This window comes from Chlorocebus sabaeus, chromosome 20 (assembly GCF_047675955.1).
Source record: "Chlorocebus sabaeus isolate Y175 chromosome 20, mChlSab1.0.hap1, whole genome shotgun sequence".
NCBI classification, from domain to species: Eukaryota; Metazoa; Chordata; class Mammalia; order Primates; family Cercopithecidae; genus Chlorocebus; species Chlorocebus sabaeus.
In genome coordinates this window covers 86,649,212-86,665,787 of record NC_132923.1, presented here as the reverse complement: position 1 = coordinate 86,665,787, position 16,576 = coordinate 86,649,212, and the positions used below count along the sequence as shown (strand labels likewise).

General features: G+C 41.5%; 1 protein-coding gene across 11 annotated transcripts in view; it reads left to right on the top strand.

Moving 5' to 3' along the window:
- ELAVL4 (ELAV like RNA binding protein 4) overlaps positions 1-16,576 on the top strand; it is a 154,658-nt gene that overhangs the window by 111,890 nt on the left and 26,192 nt on the right. For all 11 annotated transcript variants that reach the window (XM_073007308.1, XM_073007307.1, XM_007978816.3 and 8 more), the window contains exon 3: positions 16,392-16,495. In XM_073007308.1, the coding sequence (XP_072863409.1) occupies positions 16,392-16,495 (104 nt within the window). The remainder of the gene's footprint in view (positions 1-16,391; positions 16,496-16,576) is intronic.

Here is a 16,576-nt window from a genome sequence, read left to right as displayed (position 1 = left end):
TACCCAAAGACCTATTTCTGCATGAGTTGTTCTTGAGTTTTTATCTTTGTTTTGCCTTATTTCCTACCTGCAAGTTAAATAGCAATGAAAAGGGAAAACATACTTTTGTTTCTTGTTTTTCTCTTCTTCATGGATCTGGGAATTTCTTCCTTTTTAAACATTTGTTGAAATCAAGCTAAGCTGTTAGAACATGGTGGAGAGCTTTATGCCTGGCACTTTACTGTCAGCGAACTCCTTGATGATAAGAACAGAGGTGTCCATTTCTGCATTTCACACAGATATTAGTGGTAGATCCAAGGCCAGAGAACCCCTTAGCGTTATTTCAGAAGGGACACACTGACAGAGGTTTTCAAACAAAGTCCTTCAGCCAACATTTGGCATCCTGACTTATCTCTGAATGGACAGGTTATTTATCTCATCTCCTTGAGTGAGAGTCATAAATGTCTTTTACTTTGATTAAGGCAGTTTTAATGGATTTATATTCAGTTAATGTGTATGAAGTATTACTCTGTGCCAAGCCCTCTCACGTAACTTATCTCTTTTGATCTAAATCCCAACATGATATCAGGAGCTTCTACGTGCCCTTTGTAAGAATGGTGTCTGGTGGGAGTTTTAGAAGCCATTGTCTTAGTGTTAAATATAGCAGTTCCTTTCATGCACAGACATTTCACCCACAGACATTTCACCCACAGAAAGTCTCATTTTGCCCAAAGGCTAATTACAGTGTATGTAATTAGTATTAACCTGATAATTTTTTCTACCTCTTCCTCCTTTGTTGCTAAACCCTCGTGGTTAACATCAGCTGCATTGCTGGAATCACCTGTTGGTTTGCATCCACTCTGGGTGGAATGTCTTGTCTATCTGACACCCAGACCTTTGTTTCATGTAAGAGTAAGCCAACCAAGAATTAAGAATTCTGGTTCATTTTTCTGGCTAGCTGGGAGTTTGCCAAAATTCTCCTCTTTTTTTTCAACCCTTGTTAAAAATATTTTTAAACGTGTGACTATTCTTTCCTGTCTTGTAAGAATATTCTGAACATAATTTAATTTAATGTTGCTTCGATTAAGAATCTTTCCTTGCCCCAGGGTCATCAGTCTGAATACTCCTTCTTTTTGTATGATAAATGCTGAAGGTGAGATAGTTGTCACTGAGGCTTCTATTGCCCTAGTGCACTACTTAGAATATCTTTTCCTTTTCAGTTTTTTTTTTAACTAAGTACTTGATACTAGCTTTTTATCTTACAAATTTCCTTTCTTTTCTGAACAAACAGAAGAAAAATCAAGTTCAGATTAATTCAGTTTTTCGTTTATTGAGGTGTATTTTTGAAATGTATATTTAAAGACCTGTCATTTGGAGCAATTTATTTTATATAACAAACCAAAAGAGTAGGGGGGTGGAAGAAAAAGAAAATACCTCCTTTGAGAAATAGTTGGCTGGCCTTTCTTTTGTTTGTTTTTTGAGACAGTGTCTCCCTCTGCCACACAGCCTGGAGTGCAAGGGCAGGTTCCTGGCTCCCTGCAACTTCTCCTCCCAGGCCCAAGCAATCCTCCTGCCTCAGACTCCCAGAGTGCGGGGATTATACGTGTAAGCCACCACACCCAGCAGTTAGCCTTTCTTAATGAATAGTGTAGCTTTGTAATTGTTTTTTTCTGCTTTTGGGACAGCTAGAAATGAATGTATATAGTCTGTGCATTTTCATGTTCAGAGACATCATTTTACATCCATGTGAACAGTTTGGCTATCTTCTCTAAAATCAGAAACTCTATTAATGGCCTGTGTGTGCTTTGGAGCTGGATGGTTATTCAGATCTTGGAATCTGAGGCCTCCTTGATTATAAATTGCAATAATAATGCCTACCTTGTAGGATTGCTTTAGAGAATAGATGAAATGATAGAAATAAAATGTTTAGTATACTGACTGGCACTCAAAAAACGGTAACTGTTTTTGTTACTATTCATTCACTTACTGAATTAATTCATCCATCCATTCAACATAGATTTCTTGAAAATCTACTATGTACCAGACATTGGTCATAACAAGATCCATGTGGGTCATAATAAGACTTACGCCCTCCCGCCCTTAAGGAACTTAGGGTCTATTGAGAAATACATTTAGTTCAACAAGCTTATATTAAATACCTACTGTAGGCCAGGCACTTTGCTTGTTGCCATCTTGATACCATATGATGAGTACAAACATCTACTTAGGAAGCCAGAATATACCCTCTGGAAATAACCAAGGACTGGCCCAAGGTAATTTTAAATACTTTGGGAATTCAAAATAAGGGAGACTAGGTCCTGGGTTTGTTGTCGTTGTGTTGATATTATTTTGAGACAGAGTCTTGCCGTGACGCCCAGGCTGGAGTGCAGTGGTGTGATCTCGGCTCACTGCAACGTCTGCCTCTCAAGTTCAAGTGAATCTCCTGCCTCAGCCACCCAAGTAGCTGGGACCACAGGCGCATGCCACCACCCCCAGCTAATTTTTGTACTTTTTGTAGAGACAGGGTTTTGCTCTGTTGGTCAGGCTGGTCTCAAACCCTTGACCTCAAGTCATCCACCTGCCTTGGCCTCCCAAAGTGCTGGGATTACTGGCGTGAGCCACCGTGCCCAGCCAGTCCTGTTTTTTTAAACGATATTGTTGGCAGAAAGCAGATACACTCAAAATTACAGCTGCTTAAATGATTCCTGAATCTCTGCCAGTATAAGGAGAACTCATATAAAAATCTGAGGATGGATTCAACTTAGAAATGGTATTGACAGTACAGGTTAATATCAACAACATGTGGAAGTGATGACTATAAATTTCGTGACAGTTCTTTCTTCTCAAGGAATGGGTGCTCATTGTGTCCTCTCCTTCTGGAATGCCCTACTATATCTGTTGCCCTTGACTGCCTATTGCCTGGCTGTCTCCTGTCAATTTTTTCAAATTAGTCTCAATTCACATCCTCAATCACATCCTCCAGAAAGCCCTCTCTCACTATTGTAACACTTAACTATACTATCACCAATAATTCATAAGTCTGACTTTTCTACTAGATCATGAGCTCCTTTCTTCTTTCTTGGTTCTCAGTTTCCACATCTGTAGAAGGGATTTGAAGACGGTTGATACTAACGTCCTTTCCAAAACTGTCATTCTATGATGCATCAGATCCAGTTTGAAAGGCACAGCCAAGTTGGGAGATGGGAATGGGATACTTTGGGATATATATTGGAATTAAATGGGAGAACAAAGACTTGGAGTTGGTACTAGAAAACCCATGCTCTCTTGCCGGGTGCAGTGGCTCATGCCTGTAATAACAGCACTTTGGGAAGCCGAGGCGGGCAGATCACTTGAGGCCAGAAGTTCGAAACCAGCCCGGCCAACATGGCAAAATCTTGTCTCTACTAAAAATACAAAAATTAGTCGAGAGTGGTGGTGCATGCCTGTAACCCCAGCTATTCGGGCGGCTAAGGCATGAGAATTGCTTGAACCCAGGAAGCAGAGGTTGCGGTGAGCCAATATCATGCCACTGCTCCCCAGCCTAGATGACAGAGTGAGACTCAGTCTCAAAAAGCAAGCAAGCAACCAACCAACCGCATGCTCTCTTAAAGTCTCAGGCATACTATGCTAATGTCAGGGCAGGTATTTAAGCATACAAATGAGCACATATTCAAGAAACCAGGGCACAGCAGAAAGTGCACTGGCTCTGGAGTCAGATGGGCCTAGCCACTATTTTCTAGACAAGAAAGCTACTTCTCCCTCCGGGCCGTAATGGGTCTTAATTTCCCCTTCAGTAAAACAGATATCAAAATGCCTACTTCAGAGGGTTGTAAAGAGTATGTAAGTAGTGATGTAAGTAAAGTGCTTGACCGATAATGGGTGCTCAAAAAATATTCGCTGTTATTTTTATTTTCTCAGAAATAAGGATAAACTGAAACCCACTATGAGCATTGAGTCTAAAATAAATATAATTTAGAACCTTTGAAGGGATCTTATGGGTCAGTCTTACCAACTGCTGTAGCATCCTCTGACAAATAGTAGGTCCAGCTTCTTTTTGCACATGTCTAGGCATGGGGCTCTTACCACCTCACAAGGTAGCCTACCCCTTAAAAAGCATTATTAGAAAGTTATCCTTTTATAAAGGCAAAAATCTGTTCCCTAATTTTCTTCCACTGCCTGACTCTCATTCTCTCTTTTGGAGCCCCACATAGCAAGTCTCCCCTTATTTTCCCATCATGACCTGTCAAAATATTAGAAGGGACTTTGAGGTCAGGCACAGTGGCGCATGCCAGTGCTTTGGGAAGCCTAGGTGGGAGGATTGCTTGAGGCCAGGAGTTCAAGACCAGCCTGGGAAACCACAGCAATACTCTGTCTCTACAAAAATAAAAAAATAAAAGAAAGGGCTTTGGATATCTCTAGAGTCTTCTCTCCTTCAAACTAAATACCCACAGGTCTTTCACATGTGTCTTATGGGATCGAGTTCCTCTTACCAACTTCCTATGGACACGGGTAAGGCTCTGGTAAAAAAAGATTTTGCTGCTTTTCCCGGTCCTTTTATGTTTGGTATTTGGGAGACTGAAGGTGGTTAAGAGAATGTAAATATCCATGTGAATAGATAATATTCATTAGTTTACCCAACAAACATTTACTGGATATCCAATAATGTTATGGGCCCTTTGTTAGTTCCTGGGGGAACAGGAATGAATAAAGCAGCACCTTGTTCCCATGTTGCTCCCAGTCTAGTGGGTAACAAAGACACATTACAAGACAGTTTTCAAAGGATATGTCAGTGAGAATGTTCACCTGATCTGCAAGACTGAGGGGAGGGGGCCACTGCAGTTTTTTCATACATGTCTTATTCAGCAGCATGGTAATTCAGATTGAAGAAACCAAGGGTGCCGCTTTCCTCTTTTCAGTCATTTGATAAGCGTGATGGTAGATTACCCGCACATTCAACTTGTGCCACTGCTCCAACATGCCAAGCATGTTCCTGCTTCAGGACCTTTGCACATGAGATTCCCTCTGCCTGGAATGCCCTTTTCTCTGATAGAAGTGACGGGCTACCACCCTTCAATCACCCCAGCCCTTTCCCTCAGATCTCTGCTCTCACATCATGTTAGCAGTGAGGCCTGTTATTAGTGAGGGTTCTCTAGAAGGACAGAACTAACAGGAGATATAGATATGTGTGTGTGTGTGTGTGTGTGTGTGTAAAGGGGAGTTTATTAAGTATTAACGTACACAATCGCAGGGTCCCACAATCGGTTGCCTGCAAGCTGAGGAGCAAGGAGAGCCAGTTCAAGTCCCCAAACGGAAGAACTTGGAATCCAATGTTCGAGGGCAGGAAGCATCCAGCACGGGAGAAAGATGTAGGGTGGGAGGCTAGGCCAGTCTCTCCTTTTCATGTTTTTCTGCCTGCTTTATATTTTAAGGCAGCTGATTAGACTGTGCCCACTAGATTAAGGGTGGATCTGCCTTCCCTAGCCCACTGACTCAAATGTTAATCTCTTTTGACAACACCCTCTCAGACACACCCAGGATCAATACTTTGTACCCTTCAATCCAATCAAGTTGACACTCAGTATTAACCATCACAAGTCCACCCCTGTCAACTTGAACCCATACACATCTCTTAAGGTTATACATAATCTTCAAATAAAGGCAGTAATAAGCTCATGATTACACCAAGCATAATACAACTATCCTTCAAACAACCAGAAACACACCAATCCCCAACCCAAATACCATTATATTAAGTTAACAATACTTAAATGCTGATATGAAAGCAATAAATCTTATGTCACATGATAAAGGAAAAGGAAATAAAGATCTTTTCTTAGTGCAAGTTTATACAACACAAACATGTTTTTAGCAAAAAAAGGAGGAAATATCCAAGACAATTACTGTCCCTATTTCTGTACCCATTCTGTATTCCCTTTGCCTTCAGCAAGCACCTCAGCAGGTCATGGTTTTTTTTCCTGATGGAGTGACCCAAACCTTCATTCCTGAGGTGTCTGGGCCATTTGTAGTCCTGCCTGGATTGGGCTGTTGTAGTTTCCCATTGACCTTAATCACAGTGCATGGTAATACTAAGAGACACCCTAATGAATCTCCTGTATTCCATGTATATTCTTCCTTACCTCTTTTGTGGAGTAGTAGACTAATTTCATCTTGATAGTCTGGGTCAGTCACCCCAGCCAACACTGCAACTCCCTTCTTAGCCTGTTGACTTAAAGGTAGGAAGAGCCCAAAGTATCCAGGCAGCAATCTTAACTTCCAGTTTAATGGAATCGTTATTGTGTCTCCTGTGGCAGTGTTTCTCCCTCTGGAACTAAGACATCTAGGCCAGCAGAACGTGATGTTGCAGGAACAGGAAATAAAAATTTTGCTAGTGGATCACTAGGGGTGATGGTGAGTGGTGCCACTTCCGCTTCCACCCCTTGATTCCCCGACCCGTGAATCCTGGCTATGGGAGAAATAGTACCACATATTGGACACTGATTCAGAGCATACACAGCCTTCTGGAGAACTCTGCCCCAGCCCTGCAAAATGTTGTCACCTAGTTGGTTTTGTAATTGTGACTTCAAAAGGCCATTCCATCGTTCTATCAATCCAGCCACTACAGGATGATGGGGAACACGGTAATATCAGTGGAATTCCATGAGCATGAGCCACTGCTGCACTTCTTTAGCAATCAAGTGAGTGCTTTGGTCAGAGGCAATGCTGTGTGGAATACGATGATGGTGGATAAGGCATTCCGTGAGTCCACAGATGGTAGCCTCAGCAGAAACATTGTGTGCAGGATGGGCAAACCCATATCTAAAGTAAGTGTCTATTCCAGTAAGGACAAACCTCTGCCCTTTCCATGATGGAAGAGGTCTAATATAACCAACCTGCCACCAGATGGCTGGCTAAGCACCCCGAGGAATGGTGTCATATCAAGGGCTCGATGTTGGTCTCTGCTGCTGGCCAATTAGGCACTCAGCAGTGGCTATAGCCAGGTCACCCTTGGTGAGTGGAAGTCCATGTTGCTGAGCCCATGCATAACCTCCATCCCTGCCACCATGGCCACTTTGTTCATGGGCCCATTGGGCGACGACCGAGGTGGCTGGGGAAAGAGGCTGAGTGGTGTCCACATAACGGGCCATTCTATCCACTTGATTATTGAAATCCTCCTCTGCTGAAGTTACCCATTGGTGAGAACTCACATGGGATGCAAATATCTTCACAGTTTTTGACCACTCAGAGAAATCCATCCACATACCTCTCTCCAGATTTCTTTGTCACCAATTTTCCGATCATGCTTCTTCCAAGTACCTGACCATCCAGCCAAACCATTGGCTACAGCCCATGAATCATATATAATTGCACATGTGGCCATTTCTCCTTCCATGCAAAGTGCACACCCAGGTGCACTGCTCAAAGTTCTGCCCACTGGAAAGATTTCCCTTCACTGCTGTCCTTCAGGGGTGTCCTAGAAAGGGGCTGTAGTGCAACAGCTGTCCACTTTCAGGTGGTGCCTGCATATCATGCAGAACCATCTGTAAACCAGGCCCTTGTTTTCTCTTCCCCTGTCAACTGATCATAGGGAACTCCCCATGAGGCCATTGGCACAAGCTGGGGAAGAGAAGGCAGGGTGGCAAGAGTGTCCCCTGCTTCATCAGGGTGCCAGGAGTGTCCCCAGCTTCTTTAGGATCCTCCCACACATCCCCATTCCAAGTTTCAGGGTCCCATTCTTTTCCAATCAATGCCCTCACTTTAACAGTAGACACCTGGTGAGGCTGTGCATGCATCTTTAGTTGCAGGTCAGCCACTCACATGAGAAGAGCTCGTGTCTGTTTTTCCACAATTTCAGCTCTTTCTCTACAAGACATAAGACTCTCACTCAAGGCAGTCTTAGCAGATTTGAAGCTCAGTATCTACTTCTGAAGCTGGGAGACAGGATCCCTGAGTTCATCATTTTCTTCCATCACTTTGTCCACTGAACTTAGGAGCAACCAACCCTCTTCATTATGCCCCTTGGTTTGCCACGTACAGTCAAAGGTCTTATGTATAGAGTCACTAAACTCCTTGCCACTCACAAGTGGTGAATCAGGAGTATCCAATGTGTTTATTTTCCATAATGCTCTAAACAGTTCACACCAAAGACTATCAGTGTTCTCCGTACTATTAGAAGTAGAGTCCTTAGCACTTTGGGGTCTAATCATATTAAGCAGCCAACTCCAAAAACGCCAAAACTAATTAAAGAACTTCATCCTTAATATTCTGTTCCTCTAGAAACACTCCTGGTACCAAAATCTGTATTAGTCAGGGTTCTCTAGAGGGATAGAACTGATAGGAGATATATATATACACACACACACACACACACACATATATGTATATATATAAAGGGGAGTTTATTAAGTATTAACTTACATGATCACAGTGTCTCACAATAGGTTGTCTGAAAGCTGAGGAGCAAGGAGAGCCAGTCCGAGTCCCAGAACTGAAGAACCTGGAGTCCAATGTTCAAGGGCAGGAAGCATCCAGCGTGGGAGAAAGATGCTGGATCTCTGGGAGGCTAGGCCTGTCTCTCCTTTTCTCATTTTTCTGCCTGCTTTATATCGCTGGCAGCTGTTTAGATGGTGCCCACCAGGTTAAGGGTGGATCTACCTTCCCCAGCCCACTGACTCAAATGTTAATCTCTTTTGGCAACACCTTCACAGACACACCCAGGATCAATAGTTTGTATCCTTCAATCCAATCAAGTTGACACTCAGTATTAACTATCATACCTATTTAAAAATCATCATACCTATTTAAAAATCACAACTCCACCCCCTACACTGCCTTTCCTTCTTCTCTGCTTTATTTTCTCCCTACAACTCACTATCATCTGATAAACATTACATTTTATTTATGTAGTTATTGTCCATCTCCCTCAATCCCAATCAGAATGTAAATTCAGTGATGGCAGAAAACAAGTAGGTTTTGTTCTCTTCTATATTCCTAGTGATATGCCTGGCATGTAACGCATGCTCACTAATTATCTGTGGGATAAATGTAGTACTTGGATTCAGCCCTCAAGTTGGAATGTCATCAATGTGATAGGGAAACTCTATCAACACTCTGCTTTATCTTCAAAGCCCAGCTCAAATGTCTCCACCTCCATGAAGCCTTCCCTACTCTGCTCAGTCAGACTCAATTTCAACTTTCTCTCTGTTCTTATATATAGCTTTAAAAGAAAAATACCTATTATATGTATTATTTTTGCTGGGCTATAATTAGTTTTTATACCTGTGTTTTCCTTCTACATTATAAGCTCCCTGAATGCAGGGACAATTTTTTGGTCATTTTGGGGTCTACCCATAGTGTCTAGCATGTGGTAGGTGCCAGTTATATGTGGGAATTGTGCATGTGTTGAATATTATATGCTCCAATGTAAAAGAAAGGCATCAGAAGCAGTCTCTACCTTCAAGAAGGTTTCGGTTTCATTGAGGAATAACATTCACATAGACAGCAGTGTCAGACAGTGTCTCGTGGGGAATGAGAGAAGAAGGAAAAGAAACCAAACATCCATTGAGCATCTGTTATATGGCAGTGACTTTACATGAATTACCATTTTTAATCTTCTTATTAACCCATTGAAAAAAGTAATATTAGCCCCGTCTTATAAATGAGATTATTGAAGCAGAAAGATGCAAAGTAAGAAAGCAAATTTTGGAGACAAAAAGAAATAGCATATACCAAGAAATTCTGAGAGCTTTCCCATCAGAGCTTCCCTTCTCTGTTACCATGAGTTGGGTGTGTAGTATCCCCAGAAACCAAGGCACAGGGAGTTTAATTTAACTTAGCCAGAGTCACACAACAGTAAATTGAAGAACTGGGATTCAGACACATGTCTGACCAACTCCAAGTCCCTTTCTTTCCAGTGTTTCTCGTCATACTTTAAACCAATGCTTCTTAATCCTTCATGTGCATTTGACTTACCTGAGGATTTTGTGGAAGTACAGATTTTGATTCAGTAGGTCTGGGATAGGACCTGAAGATCTGCATTTTTCACAAGTCCCTGGGTGATACCAGTGATGCTGATACAGGAACCACACCTTGAGTAGCAAGGTTTTAAACCATACGTAAGCTGGGCATGGTGGCCTGTAATCCCAACACTTTGAGAGGCCGAGGCAGGAGGAATGCTTGAGCCCAAAAGTTGGAGACCAGGCTGAGCAACAAAACAAGATGTGATTTCTTAATAAATAAATAAATTTAGCCAGGTGTGGTGGCATGCGCCTGTAATCTCAGCTACCCTGGATGCTGAGGTGGGAGGATCGCTTGAGCCCAGGAGTTTGAGGCTGCAGCAAGCTATGATCATGCAACCGTACTCCAGCTTGGGCGAAAGAATGAGACAAAACAAACAAACAAACAAAAAAACCCACATACTTAGTTTGAGGAAATGGTGTGAATGACCAAAAGAAAATAAATCCTCTGACTAGTTGGCTCTAGTAACACTGGGCTTGCAGGAAATAAGCCAAGACTCATTGTAAGCCTCTCAGAGGTGGGGTGGGAGGGAACAGTCATAGGTACTCCAGAACCCCAATGGACCCCCAGTCAGTGTGTTAAAAAGGAGAAGAGACCCCCAGTGCAGGTGAATGCATCCCCTTGAGTAACTGCCTGATGCCAGACACTCTGCTGGACACTTACACTCGGGCCAGCCCCTGTGGAGAGAAAGCATGAACTGAGATATCCAACAGACTGGAGTTCATTCAAATCCTAGCCTTGGAGCTAATTGCTGGTTGACTTTGGACAGATTATTTAACATTTCTCAAACCTCACTTTCCTTATCTGCACAGTGGGCCTGATGATACCCATTTCACACAGAATTAAATGAGGTAACATTAATAAGCCAGTTAGTACAGTACCTGGCACAAAGTAAGCACTGAATAAATTGTAGCTGCTATTAGTCCCCATGTTAATATAATCTTCACAGTGATCCTTTGATTGTGAGAATTAAGGGATTATCTCTATTTTTCCAGATAAGAGAGCATGCTGATATAGCTTAAATGACTTAACCAAGGTTATACAGCAAGTAGTTTTGAACCACACACACATTGATACATGCAGTAACAGCCATTCATCTGACCCTTTCTTGGGTGTGTTTGGGTAGATTTAAGGCTTCTGAAAGCAGGAAAGACCTCTCAGAATGGGCAGTGAATGGGAGTCCCAGGATATGAAGTTGGCTACAATTAACCTAGTACGTGGATTATCGCCATGCAGGTGATCTTGAGGTGACTGGGGATTTTATCATGTGCTTTGAGAACAGGATTTCAGCCTGAGCTAGGGGTTCTAACTTCCATAAAAATTCCTTACTCAACTCAGAAGTTTTCAACAGCAGCTACCCATCTGGCTGCCTCCTCAGGGGCTTTGCAGATGAGGGGAGTAACTGTTCAGTTTCTGGAGAATGATAGTTTTTAAAGAGCGAAAGAGCAAGGTGTGCAGATTGGCAGTGCAGAAATGCTGAGGTTCTTTCTGGCCAGCTTCTCTACTGCAGTCATCAACCATGAGGATGTCAGGATCAGAATAATCCCCAGGACCCTAAAGGCAAGGAAGAAGTATGTCTATCCAGAATGGCTGGGAAAATAAGGGGTTATAACCAGCTATGCTCTCAACACTTTCTAGAGATTAAATATAACAAAAATGCTTAATACAAACTACTGGAGATAATTTACTTTTTCATAGCAGATTCAGAAAGACTCTGATACATTTCAGATCTCAGAATCATTGTTATAATAACATTTTAGTTCAAATGGAGTAACTAGCTGTGGCAGAGAGTACAGGATTTGAAGTCAAATGATCTAGACCAGAAGATCAGCAAAGTACAGCTCATGGGCCACATTGGGCCTACTGCCTGTTTTTCTAGATAAAGTTTTATTGGAACACAGCCACACTCATTTGTTTACATACTGTCTATGGCTGCTACACAATGGCAGAGTTGTCAGGGACCATAAGACCTACCAAGCCTAAACTATTTACTGTCTTGCCCTACACATAAACATGTTTTCTGACCCCTGATCCAGACTATGATCTAGCTCTGTAATCTTAGGCAAATCACCATTTTCTCTGAGCTTCAATATCCACATCTATAAAATGATGATTATCTCTCACACAGGGTTGTTGGGAGAATCAAACGCATAGAAGGATGGGAAAGCATTTTGTAAACTCAGAATCTCTGTGGAAAGGTGGATAAGGGTGATTTTTGTTGTTCATCTGATCTGTACCGGAGGAGAACCTACCCAGGATATTCCTTGTTTGTGTTTTGTTTTCCAGTCCCCAGAGTCAGTCTGTTGTTGTGTTCTCTCTTTCTCACAAATGCAAAATTAATTCCCTGGGTACCCACTCTTTTCCCCCACTTCCCCCAAACTTACCAAACATTCTGGTCATATGCTTTCAGTAGTAGAGGACTAGTACAAATGCATACATCCTTTCTTTCATTTATCAAGCATTTGTTGATGACTTACTATGTGCAAGGATACAAACTTTTATGAGCTAGTTATTTTGGGAAGATGTGTTTGGTTTCTAAGGGGAAAAGTTAGATATACAAATTATTATAACAGAATAAAGATGTTGCCATGTCATAGTAAGAGGAGACATTGTGTATTTGTGTGTGTGCCTATGTGCCTATGCTTTATAAAAACAGAAATATTGAAGTTCAGATTTAAGAACAGCTTGTTAAAAACAAAAACCTGTTTAATTCAAAATACTCTGAAGTGCTTTAAAGTGTAGCCGTTATGTGTAGCAGTTTTCTCTTGGAAAGTACATTCTGAATTGTAAGTTTCCATCTCAAACTGCCAAGAATGCATTTCCTGCCCATGCACGATAACTGGGGACCATTCACCCATGCCTGCTAGACAAGATTATTAGGGACTGGTCACAGTAAGGATTGTAGGTCACCTGGGCACCAAGGGGCCAAATGCTCACTCTAGTTTCTAAATTTTGGAGACAGTCTTAATTTCATAATATCTTATTTTTTAATAAAGAGGATTCAATAAACATAACTTTAATGATTTCCTTTTTATTTGTTCACCTTCCATCAAAATAAACTCACAAATTGGGAACAAAAATACAGTTTGTTTTAATTTTCTGTTCTGAAAATACTGTTGCCATCCCTATGTTCTCAAATCTTGCTGCTGCCGATAAAAGGAGAAGATGTAGCCATTTGGAAAAAAAAAAAAACAGAATAATAAAAAGATATGATTTCTGGAATGCAGATACGTACTAGCTCTAGGTTCCAGACTGGATCCCTCAGGCCCTCCCAACACAGCATTTCTCTTGGTCCCCATAGAAAAAGTGTTGCTATTTTTTGTGAATGTGTTTCATCTATTTTTTTGTAGGTACACTTACATACAGAACTGCAAATCTAAAACCCATCACCAATATACGATCACCAAAATTAAAACATAAAATTTTTCCTCATTTTACTCTCCTTTACTACTGAAATAGTTTCTAAAAGAAGTAAATCTTGGGTTTTTATGTTTTCTACTTAGAGATTTAGTCCTCTATAGGGCATGTTAAAAGAGAATGCTTAGATCCATAGAGTATTTTTTATTAGACTTAGTTGGACTCCTATGATGGTGAGAAGCATGTTAAGAAAACCTGTTCGTGAACTAGGCTAACCACAGGTAGTTTCTTTGTGGTGCCAGACTATCTCATATCTTTCAATTCATAGGCAAGTTTTTCTGCCTCTGTCCTCCTCTTGTTCAATGCAATGTTCTGTTTTAGAGCTTGCAGTTCATTATTTTATATCAAGGAGAATCATCATCTTTTTTTCCTCTTCCTTTCTGAAATGATGTTCATCTGTGTTTTATTTTTATTTTTTCATTTTCCCAAAAGCACCCTCATTCTTGATGTTAAATGCAGTCTCTCTCTAAAGCTAGAGCAGGTGATAACACAGTTGTGCTAATTGCAGTCAGGAACTAAGGTGATGGTGGATTTGGGACTGATACAAGCAAGTGGCTTGACATGATACATCTTGCTGGGCAAGAGGGCTCCTTTCCCTCATTTGACCTTCAGAGTCTTCCTAGGACTTGAATGTGTTTTCCTTCCTCCAGAAGCAAAGGTCTAAAACAAAATAAAATATAGAATGTAAAACTTATGCTCATTATATTTATTTTAGATTTTCATCAATATATGAGTAATTTTAGAAAGATGGGCAGTGTGTCAGGAGCATGTACCACTAGTAAGCATGATTCCTCCACATATATTCCATGAGTATAATAAATCAAGTACTACTCCAATGTGAGTTAGGTCTAATGTTTCCTGTTAAGTGGTGAGTGTTTTGTTTATATTTTTCATAGTTTATTTCAATTTTACACAAATTAAATTGGGCTGGATAGATAGACCATCTGACCAGTTTCCTAGAACTTATACATAAGGTTTATATTGACATAATTGTTTTAAAAATACCCTTTAAAAGCAGCTCAACTTGGTGAATGACTGTTTTTATAAAGTGATCATAAGAATACTTTAGTACAGCAATTTTTAAAGCTTCTCATATATGCAAGGTAAATATGACTGAGAAATTTGCATGATGAAAATATATTTAATTAGGTGAATTATTTAGCTGGGTTTAATGAGATGGAGACAAATTTCAGATAAATGATATTTTTAAACCAATGAAATTGGTCTCTGTATTTTTGTATTTGCAAGATGAAATTTCTTGGAACATATGGCAGGATCTTGTAATTCACCTCACCCTGCCCCCTCCACACACACACACACACACACACCACTCACACACCATACTTACACAGTGAGATGGAAGAGAAGGGTCCCAGCAGCTGGAGTGCACCCAGCATTCTCTCCTTCCTCTTCAGTTACTCATCCTGGCTGGTGAAGGGCATGTCTGGTAAAGTTTGCCCCTGCTTTTCTTCTTCTCACCCTGTTCTTCCAAAACAAAGGAATATCCTAATGGAAGGTGTTGTCATTTTGGGTTTTCCATCTGGGGTCAAATGCCATTGAGCTTTCTTGTGATTCTCTTTGCTCCATCCTATAATAAGTCGCCCATTTTCTCATCCAGAACCCAACTTGTTTTCCCAGGTTTCCTCCTACAACCAACACAAACACAGACATTTACCAGCAAAACAGAAGCTGTTGGAAAGATTTTTTGGCCGCTGAAATGGGCTCCTGTCACCAGGACATGGCAGGCTTTTGCAGTATTATCTCCCAGCCCTGGCCCCAGTACTCCAAAGAGAGCTTTATGTAATCAGTCTTTGCTGACATGTGATGTCCTGTCATTTTCCTCCCCTTCGGCTCTGCTGCCGCCCACAAATCAATAACATTGCCTGGGAAGTTCAAGCTGGTTTTGCAGCCACCCCAAGCTCTGTGTTTCTTAAAGGGTATGTCAGAAAATGTAAAGTTTCCTAATGATATTTCTGGCTGATGACACATGGCAGAGCTGATGGACTATTTATAATCAGTGGCACGATTGCAAGCACATTATTTTTATTTCACTTGGGGGGAGCCCTGTCACTTGCTACCTCTCTTTGCAGACAAGTTGATGCCATCTCCACCTAAAGTAGCTAAATCCTCTTTTCAGAGTGTATTTGCACTCTTAGCTTTGTGTTAGGAGCTTCTCAGCTCTTTTCAGTAGAAACCCCCTCTCCTTTTTCTTTATTGTTCTTTGACTCAGGGGATGATGAGGGTAAAGAACGATTTGTAGCAACTGCTGTAATTCCAGCCATGCCTGCGTCCTTCACTATACACCTCTCCAGTCTTTGCTACTCAAATCTTGCTACATCCCTCTGAGTGTGGGTGTGGCTGGCATGACCAAGGCAATAGACACAGCTACTGTGTCCAGCACTTGCCTCAATTTTACGGGCCTGAGCAGAGCATAGCTGTCTTTTGTTGAGCACCTACTCCAATCTAGGTAATGTACTTGGTAGGCATTTTGTACACAATCTCTCACTCTCTCAAACCTACCTGAGGTAAGTGCTGTTATCTCCAGAACAGAGATTGGAGGTGGGAGGGGGAGAGAGATTAAATGACTTCCTTACAAAGTCGCACAGCTGACAGGGAAAGCTCTAAGGCTCCAGTTTCTCTTCTGACAAACCACACCTGTTCTCTTTCCTCTACCATGTCCTGCCTCTCCCTGATAATGTGGATACTTGTGTATCTCTTGTGTGGCTGTGCAGGGGCACTTACCCAGTTTTAGCTTGCACAGCTCCTAAAGTTTAATAGCCAACAAGAGTAAGAGTTGGAGGAATTAGACACCTCTCAATCTGGGGGTAAACCCTGGTGTAAGAGGAACTGTATATCAAAGGAGAGTTTTGACTCACTGCAGTGGGAAGTGTTGCCTCTATAAAGATACTGAGCATGCTCTCTCTCTCTCTTTCTCTCTGTCTCTCTCTCCCTTTCTCTCTCTCTTTTTAATATTTCCACAGGACAGAGTTTAGGGTATGGATTTGTTAACTATATTGATCCAAAGGATGCAGAGAAAGCCATCAACACTTTAAATGGACTCAGACTCCAGACCAAAACCATAAAGGTAAGAGGTGATGTGCCGGTTCCTGATTCAGGAGGCACTGGTTAAATTTCATTCTGTTGATCTGATAAATCCAGGCTATGT